Below are 9,518 nucleotides of genomic sequence, written 5' to 3'. Positions count from 1 at the left end.
TTAGAGAAAGAGAGGAGAGAGGAGAGAGGAGAGAGGAGAGAGGAAAGAAGGAGAAAAGACTGTTCTCGGATTCCTCAGGGTTTCTCTTGGTTATCTCTCGGTCTACAATCTTGGGTGAGAGAAGCAAGGAAAGAGTTGTGGGTTTGGGTTTAATCTATTGTAATCCTTGCATGTATATTGTTTTTCTCATAATGGATGGTTGTGTTTCTCGCTCGTGGATGTAGGCAATTGGCCGAACCACGAAAAAAATATCGGTGTGCATCTTGTGGTTTGTGTCTGTCTTTAATTTGTGCACGATTGGATCGGGTTTACCTTGCCGATTTTTTTCAACAACAAGCAACTGCACGATCGGTTTGATTTTTCAGATCAAAATTGGACGAACACATTGGACTCTGACCGGTCCTAGCACATCCGCACTCATACATACACCAAAGAGGGGAGACACATATCTCCACCAACATATCTGATATAACCTAATGCCGTGAAAAATTGCCTCAGAAAATGGAAAGTTTCCTCACAAAGAAAATTCATGAGAAAGTTTCCAGGAGTAAATCTAAATCACTAAATGCCCCACCTCAAGAAAAAGAATCTCATCTACTTGCTTGAACCAGCTTCAACCATTATCGCTTCTCCAATTCGGATTCCATATATCTAAAGTGTAAATTTTTTCTTCTTTTCTCCCTCTCTGATTGGGTAATGTTGCCTCTATTTTGGCCTCTTCTCCTCTCCTGTTGTTCTATCCTTTTCCCCATTCTCTTTAACTCAATGCTTCTTTAGCCCAAAAAAGAAAAAAAGAGACATTTGAACTAACTTTGACGGTGTTCATTTAAATCCATCCTTCCAAACATTTCCTTTGTAGGCTCCAACCATATATCACCGTGCAACGTGTATATGTCTATATGTCTCATTCAAGAAAAACACTTGTACGTACAAAATCTAGAAGTGAGTGAATTAGAGAATCCTACCAAGTGAAGGATATCTTGACTTACTCGAGAAAGGAACTCCTAACCTGAAAAGAGAATAAAACTTCTAGAATCAAGTGCTCGCACAGATTTATGTAAATATTTAATTTTATCTACGTACATACACAAAAATCAGACCCCTCTTGGCATATCAGATGAAAAATGTCTCACTACCTTTTGGTAAGAAACTAGAGCGACTTCTAACCTTCTAATGAAGCTGATAGCTTTGGGATCTTAATCCATATTTGTTGCGTGGTACCAACCCATGCAACATGCGTACACAAATTAATTACCTTAGTGTTAATCCCACATCCGTCCGGTAGATACAAAGGGTGCAACATATTAGTATTATATGTGTAAATTAATTACAGCGAAGCTAACTACAGCCATAAAATAAATACATTCTGATTACAATAGAAATATTCTATACATGTTTGCATCACGAGGAATGTTCAAGAAGGCCCCAAACCTCATTGTAATACACAAGTTTTTATATCATGTGCGGCTGTATAGTCCAGTATGTTTCAAAGAGTACTGGCGGCCCACTACATAGGATGATCAGAACCGTTCATTTGTTGGGCTACGGTCGTAAATAGTTTGAGCCCCATAAATCATCTCCATAGGATGATGCTAACCATCCGATCTATAGAGGTTTCTATAAGGTATTGTACCTCAATAGATCGGAGGTTGCACGAGGCTACCACCATTGCGGGGTCTGGGGAGGGCTAGATGTACGCAGCCTTACCCTGCTTTGCAAAGATGCCGTTTTCGTGAGTTGAACCCATGACCACCAGGTCACAATGGAGCAACCTTACCGTTGTGCCAAGGCTCACCCTCTATTAAAGTAAAAGTTCAAGATTTCACTCCAAATCAAAATACATTGGTGTAAGATATCATTTGATTGAAGATTTTCATGTAAGGAGGTTGTTACAGCTTGAGAAGATTTATACTAACAAGATTGAATCATATATGATCAAAGCCCTACCTAGGGGACAAGCATGAGTTTGTAGATGCATTGCATGCTTTGGCTTGGGGAAGTTTTCAGGAGTCTAGAGTGGGAGATTGTTAGAACTCTTCCCTCGCTTGGTTTGAGCTAAAGAGCCCTTTCATGAGTCAAGCATTAATTGCCACCCACCTTGTCTCTTTTGTCGACCTGAGAGAGGTGACAAAAATCCCATAAGTATCCGGGCTTGTTTAATTATGGGACTAGGTTGTATTGGATAGGCATCTAACATTTGGTGTAGGGTGAGTTGCGCATCACGTATTCAAGTCACATAAGGGACGACTTGTGAATAGAAAAGCCAAAGTGATAGCCTTCAAAGTGATAGTTATCACAGGGTAGGCCACCGTAGAAGAGATGACCTATGAAAAGGTCTACTTGTAGGGCTGGCAATTTCACCCGAAAAAGCGGGGATCCGCCCCGCCCCGCCCCGTTTGGGGAGGGGATTCCCCAATTTGAGAGGGGAAGGGGAAGGGGAATATAAAAATTCCCCGGTGCGGGGAGGGGAAGGGGAAGGGGATGGAGTTGTCCCCGCCCCGCCCCGCCCCGCTACGCCCCGCTAATCAATGCCATTTTTTTTGTAAATTTTTAAGTGTTTTTTTTTAAGGAAAACTACTAGAAACTCTGTGGATCGGCTACAAGATTCCCCCAAACATAAACTTAGCTTGTCTTTTCCTTTTAATTAGCTTCTGAGAGCATTTTGGGAACTATAATAACCTTTTCACAGATGTTGAAATAATAAAGACAAGCTGAGAGCCTGAGACGCTGAGCGTATGCAATTATCAAAAAATCGTAGTGCCAACAGAATTTCAGGGTTGGATTGCAGGTTTTGATTTTCAACAAGAAAAATTTAGCTACTAGAAATTTGTTTCATGTCAGCACTAGACTGAATTGCAGTTAAAGAAATAAGTCATTTGTTGATTTTGTTCTATTCTCCATTCTCATTTCTCATGCTCATCTGGGGGTTAACATGCTATACAGAATGAACTAATGAACATTATTTTGCGTGTGTGAGCGCCCACTTATGGACTTTTAAAGTTCACTGTGACTACTGAAATAGTTACTTTTTGCACATTGGCTGCCTGTTAATGAAGGTAATCCTGGTGCTCATTTCATATTTATCATTCCATAATTTATGCAGAAAATTGCTGAAAGATGAGCTCCTGTTGTTATTTATGTTTGTTGTCTCATCCATGCATTTCTGATTTTGTCCATCTGTTTGTTGATCACATGAATAGAATCATAGCATTCATCACAATATTGTCTGTAATGGACGTAGAAGAAAGAAGCTTTGTTTCCTGGTTTGGTTGGGTTCCAAAGAGGGGGCGGGGCGGGGAGGGGATTTTGTCCCCGAAGGATGCGGGGAGGGGAAGGGGATTAGATATTCCCCGCGGGGAGGGGAGGGGGATTCCCCACCATCCCCGCAGAGGGGAAGGGGAAGGGGAGGGGGAAAATTCCCCGCAGAGGGGAAGGGGTAGGGGACCCCAACATCCGGCCCCGACCCGCCCCGTTGCCACCCCTATCTACTTGTGAAAAAAAAACGCCAAACTGAAAGCCACCACATTGTGTCACCGAGAACTGCCGATGTAGAAGTCCCGAAGAATGTTACTGTCCTGAATGGGAAGGTTTAAAAGGCCTAGCCTAACAATCGTCCTGCTTAGGGAGAGAGGTTAAAAAATATAGAAAAAACAAAACATGCGTAAAAAAGGAGGGGGTGTTGTAACAAGGTGCTAATGAAGCCAGAGATTCAAATTTTTTTTTATAACGTTGTAGCTACTACACCAAGAAGCAGATACAAATACAGATTAAAACTTCTGCAAGAGAGGAGAAGATCTACTCCCTATGTGAGGAAAAGACTGCACCTTCTTCTCTATAATTACAATCAATACGTAATGAAATTATAATTGTAAACCCTAAACAACAAATTAATAGAACAGATAGACTATACAATTAAATGATTACAGACCCTAATTTCAATCAAAGCTCTGTCTTAGGATCTGCATCAGGGCTAGATACAGTCCTTTTCACTTTCTCCACTGTCTTGTGAACAGTGTCTCCGGCCATTTCAGCCGCTGATTTCGCAGTGTCTTCGGCTGTCGCCTTACTTGTCTTGAAACTCTTACTAACAGCTTCTTTCATGACCTCTCCAGCACCAGAGGAAGCTTGATCATTCCTACACAGGAAAAAAAATCCAAATAATCAAATCTTGAAAAGGGTGACAAGAAGGATTGTTTGAATTATAAATGATCAAATAACACCAACTGTAATGGCTAGAGCTTTTAGAGTAATTGATTGTTTCACATGGTATCAGAGCAAAGGTTATAGGTTATGGGTTCAAAACTCCTTGTGATATTAAAAAACCACATGTAATGGCCAACCCAAAAGAGGGGCCACACGTGAGGGGAGTGTTTAAAAGATAAAATAACGCCATTTCCTGCTGCTTAAGCTTGGAGTAATTGGCTGTTTTCACAGGATTAGAATGAAAATCTAAGAAATGGGTACTGAATCGCATGGAATTTAATCAGTACTAGAGGGTGATTTATCAAGAAAGATTAGAATGAAAATATTAGAAATGGGTATCTGAATTTCATGTGTTTTACTCAGCACTAGAGGGACTTTTACTAATTGCCCTGCCTTAATTAAAAAAGAAGAAGAAGGGCCCAACTGAACAAATGGGTGCAAAAGGACTAAAATGGAAATCTAAGAATGGGTATTTGAAATTCATGAGGGTTACTTAGCGCTAAGTTGTGTTTTATTAATTGCCCTGCTTAAAGAAAAAAAAAACCCAGATGCCCAAATTGGAATGAAAAGGACTAAAATGGAAAATCTAAGGAATGGGTTATCCTACAAATAGGGGAATTTTTTTTTGAAATACGTAAAATTTGAAATTCAGCTAAAAAGAGGATTAAAGTGAAAATAATAAGAAGTGGTAATTGAAAATCCCACAAATTTTACTCAGCAATAGAAAGAACTTCATCAATTCTCCCACAAACACACAAAAAAAAAAAAAAAAAAAAAAATCCCAAATTTCCAAACTTTAAAATTCAGGGAGAAGAAGGATTTAAATGACAAATCTAATAAATGGGTATTGAATCTCATATGAATTACCCTGAATCGGGCGGTCGAAAATTCATCAAAGCTACATTTATCCATGATCTGTTGTTCCAAGGGCTTATAGGGGTTGTGAGTCCTATGGCTCTTTCAATTGCACTTGGGGATTGTTTTTCTTCCTTCCCCTCCTTCCCTCCATTTCCAAAAGCAGATAAGGTTAGAAAGAAGAAAATGAGAAATTTGACTGTAATTCTAAAAAATTTCATGGCCTCTGATTAAAATGGATAAAAGGAAGTTGCAGAGAACCACCTCTGTAACTGAAACATACGTTCATTTCATGTCTTTGTAGTTGAAATTACGTGGAGTGTGATCCTCGTATAATGGGACACCTAAGTGGACATTTGTCACGTTTTGAGTAATTTTCTGGTCTTTTGCGTAACGATGTGGGTCCCATTTGCTTTAGTTTGTGGGACGTATGTTAGATATCAACGGCCCAGAAAGCACATTGACAGGACAATTCATAATTCTAACCGTTCGATGAAGAGTTTGCATATGTGAGGATAGGAAGTTATCCTACGTTGAACAGCCAAAAATTAACGATCAATTAGAAGATTGTGAGACTTGTTGTATCTATGGTAGTGTACCTTAAAGATCAAGCTTGTACAGAAATTCAGATGTATAACCCATAAGAAAATAATTTATACATCTCCCGTCCCACTGAATTTCGGGTTGAGATTTGTTTCATTAGAAGGTAGACATCCAGAGTGATGGGGTATAAAAAACAGCAGCCAATCAGCTGTTGACACGTGGCCCCAGGATGGCCCACCACAAGCCCAACTGTTGCGCAGGGGCACTCTGGTAATTTCCTGAAGAGTAGGTAATCCTAAACCCGTAAAAGGTCGACACCTGTCCTGGGGTAGGTAATCCAACCACCCCAGGTTTCCCTCTATAAAAGGCCTTTTAAGGCTCAAAACGGCAGGTGAATAACTTCTCAACAAACTCTTAAAAAACTCGCTCTGCACTCCTGCTCATACTGACTTGAGTGTCGAATGGCCTGTCCGGAGTAATGACTCCGGATTGGTCTTCTGACCTCATGTGCTCTTGTGCAGGGCTCAGCTCCTTCACTTCGGCTCCTCAGGTCCTCCAGCTCAGCTCTTACGTCACTGCCGTATCTGTTACCGATTTTAAGCCTAACACAGAGCATCAAAATGAAACTGAATTTTACTTGATTTGGTTTTAAAACAGCTAAGATATTCTTAAGAGTGCTGCTAAGGAGACCGAGAGTGGAACCGAGCAAATCCCCACATGCCACATGGCATGTGTGGGGGTAGTTTTGCCGGTTTAGAGAAAATAAAGCCATAATTCAAGTAACAAGATTGCTATCGTGTGAAGAGCCTATTTCTTCTGTTTCACTCACGGTCCCCAACTCGGTTACCATATCGTTATTCATGTACTCGGTATATCCCCAACTATATCTTCCATAGACAGAGTCTATAAACAATAAGCAAAAAAGGGAATTTGGATTATTAGCTCAATTTGTTCATATCACCTAATTAAAGATGATATTTTATTCTCAAAATTTCAAAAGTACAACAGAAATGGTGTAATAGTGATGGTCGAAAATAAAAGTACAACAGAAATGGTGTAATTGTGATGGTCGAAAATTTCATAAACCCCTTTCAGAGTGGGGGAATCATCAGCTTTTATGTTGGTACCCACACCATAGAAATATGAAAATGCAAGAAGATCTAGTCATTACACAAGAAAAAAAAAAACACACACACACAACAGAGAGAGAGAGAGATGAATTACAAAGTAAATGGGCTTTGTTCCCGAAAACGGATACGGTTCTTCATGCCCATGTCTTCCCAAACAAGATTATTCCACCAGTTAGCCTCCCCTAAAATTTCCGGTGGGGTATTTTGATTGCCAATGTGAAGAGGAATCTTATGCAGCTTTAGACATCCTTTCGTTTTCAACTTCTCCAGTTTTGGCAAATACCCATTGCAAATGGTCTTTAGCATTGGTAGCTCCCATAGACATAAAGTGTGCAATAATGGGAATGCATCTTGGCCCACCTGATCTTCATAGAACAGTGTCTCTAATTTGTAACAGAATCTGATTTCAAGTATTTCTAGCTTCTCAAAACGTATTTCTGAAGAGAAAAGGTTCACAAGTCTTGGACAAGAGTCCAAATAGATGCTATTTAGGAGTGTAAAGCTTTTTCTCCCAAATTTTCCCTTGCACAGGACAGTTGCTTTAGTAAGATGGTAAACCCATAGCTTTTTTAGGCAGTGAAACACATCAATGTTCTCACTTTGTCCAATAACTAAACTTTTCATTTCGTGGCATTTCTCAATTCGACACTCTATAATTTTGCTCAGATTTTCAACTTCCAAATCAGATAGCGTGGTGATGAATTTGTTATTATGCAGATGGAAGAATTCAGTGTTGTAGAGAACTCCTCCAATTCCAATGAGAATACCTTTGCTCGTGTAAATCTCCAAACATTTGTCATAGTTTGTCGAAGGTGCAAAGTGTTTGGTTTTAATTTGGGCATAAATATCACCGTAATAAATTTGCTTGATCATGAAAGGATCATCTTTATCCTTGCATCGTTCTTCGTATGCACACACATAGAAATGAAATTTTTGGAAGTATTGTTCCCACAAGGGAGAGTGGGAATCCAATGTTTGAAAAATGCATGCATCATGTACAGAGATGAAATATCCATTTTTACCTTTCACTTGAGATTCCCTTGCCAAGTTCATGGAGCACTGATCCCAATTCAACTCTTTTGGGAGTCGACGTATCTCATTCCAATTGACAATCTCGAGGTGTTTTGTATCTATCAAGTCTAGACGCATTAGCTTCTTCAAATTTGTAATCTCTTCTGGGAGATTTTTTATCTTTGTACCCGAAAGATCAAGCATATGGAGATTTACAAGAGTTTCTAAGCCCTGCAACCTTTCCAAAGACAAACACCCCCTAACCGAGAAATGAGTGATGCCACTCGCATTTGGTACGTAAAAGTCTAGAAAACGAAGGTTACGCATATCCTCAAAGGACGCCTTTGGAATCAAACTTTTTATTGGGGTTCTTTTAAAATTGAGAATCTCGAGTTTAGCTTGTATTTGGGGCATGGGGAGACTTTCTAAGCAAGGACAATCATTTAGCGAGAGCATGCGGAGGTTGCTCAAGCAGGACAGGGATGGTGGAAGTGAGGAGATACGTGTAGAGGAGAGGTCAAGCACTTGAAGGCCTTTCATGTGCTCAAAAAATGTTTCAGGGATCATCTCCAGTGGATTGTGATCAAGCAACAAAGTGGTGAGTGTGGGGCATTTAGGAGGATGAACAGTGCACTTGCCATCTTCATCGTATGATAATGATGATGGGTGGAGGAATGATAATGATGATGGGTGGAGGAGGGATCTTATTTCGTTCCAGGATAAGGAGATCATCTCCTTGTCTTCCCATTCCTCGGCCTCGGGAGGTTGTGTTAATCTCACATTTGACCTTAGCAGGAATCTATGCCGACGAGAAATTCTTTCTGTAGTAGCTTCACCAGCAACAAAAAAGGAAATTCTTACTTGTCCTTTGTCGTTGTAATGTATTTTATGTGTGAATAACATACGTCGTTCATGGAGCCCATCCAAAAGAGCTCTAGCCCATAACAAACCGTCGTCGAGAACTCTTTCAAATCCAATTATATAGCCTTTGATGATCCAATGATGCATCAAATCATCTGCGTCCACACCTTTGGGGAAGAGCAAACAAATCATCCAGCATTTCATGATTGTATCTCCAGTGAAATTAATCCCATTTCCAGAGAGGTCTGTAGACAAGTCATTTGCCTCTCCGGATAGTAGGTTCCAAACATCCTCCTCTGACAAACTCCACCATCTTTCTTGCTCGATTATTCTCATTTTTTTCTTCCTCCTGTCAATATTTTCCCCCCACCTGGCATAAAATCGAACCCTGATAACCTTGCTATCCCTATGTAATGCACCATCTTCAAGATACACAGGGATAGTGTCACCCGTTGTAACATCATCTAAAATCAACAAGATCCTCCCATCCATTAACATCCTCCTTAAGGTAGAATAACTTCATCAATTCTCCCACACAAAAAAAAAAAAAAATCCCAAATTCCCAAACTTTAAAATTCAGGGAGAAGAAGGATTTAAATGACAAATCTAATAAATGGGTATTGAATCTCATATGAATTACCCTGAATCGGGCGGTCGAAAATTCATCAAAGCTACATTTATCCATGATCTGATCTTGTTCCAAGGGCTTATAGGGGTTGTGAGTCCTATGGCTCTTTCAATTGCACTTGGGGATTGTTTTTCTTCCTTCCCCTCCTTCCCTCCATTTCCAAAAGCAGATAAGGTTAGAAAGAAGAAAATGAGAAATTTGACTGTAATTCTAAAAAATTTCATGGCCTCTGATTAAAATGGATAAAAGGAAGTTGCAGAGAACCACCTCTGTAACTGAAACATACG

The 9,518-nt window shown here is 40.0% G+C and overlaps 1 protein-coding gene across 1 annotated transcript; it reads right to left on the bottom strand.

Moving 5' to 3' along the window:
• Positions 1–3,696: 3,696 nt before the first annotated feature.
• Positions 3,697–9,095, bottom strand: LOC143890633 (putative disease resistance protein At1g61300). Its single transcript, XM_077395331.1, has 2 exons — positions 6,826–9,095; positions 3,697–4,135 (listed from the first exon to the last, which is right to left on the bottom strand). Exons 1-2 carry the CDS (start codon positions 9,093–9,095, stop codon positions 3,940–3,942), a joined length of 2,466 nt encoding a protein of 821 aa, XP_077251446.1. The 3' UTR covers positions 3,697–3,939.
• Positions 9,096–9,518: the final 423 nt, after the last annotated feature.

Source organism: Tasmannia lanceolata, unplaced genomic scaffold, assembly GCF_043159265.1.
Source record: "Tasmannia lanceolata isolate RefF3 unplaced genomic scaffold, GAP_Taslan_0.1 ptg000013l, whole genome shotgun sequence".
NCBI classification, from domain to species: domain Eukaryota; kingdom Viridiplantae; phylum Streptophyta; class Magnoliopsida; order Canellales; family Winteraceae; genus Tasmannia; species Tasmannia lanceolata.
The sequence above is the reverse complement of the archived record's forward strand: the minus strand, read 5'-3'. Positions and strand labels throughout refer to the sequence as shown.

Bases quoted from the DNA above. Each gene is read 5' to 3' on its own strand.
- LOC143890633 (XM_077395331.1), bottom strand. From the start codon at position 9,095: ATGGATGGGAGGATCTTGTTGATTTTAGATGATGTTACAACGGGTGAC. The intron at 4,136-6,825 runs GTAATTCATCTC...TTTCCTGTGTAG, and splicing joins GAACAAAGCCCATTTACTTT to GAATGATCAAGCTTCCTCTG.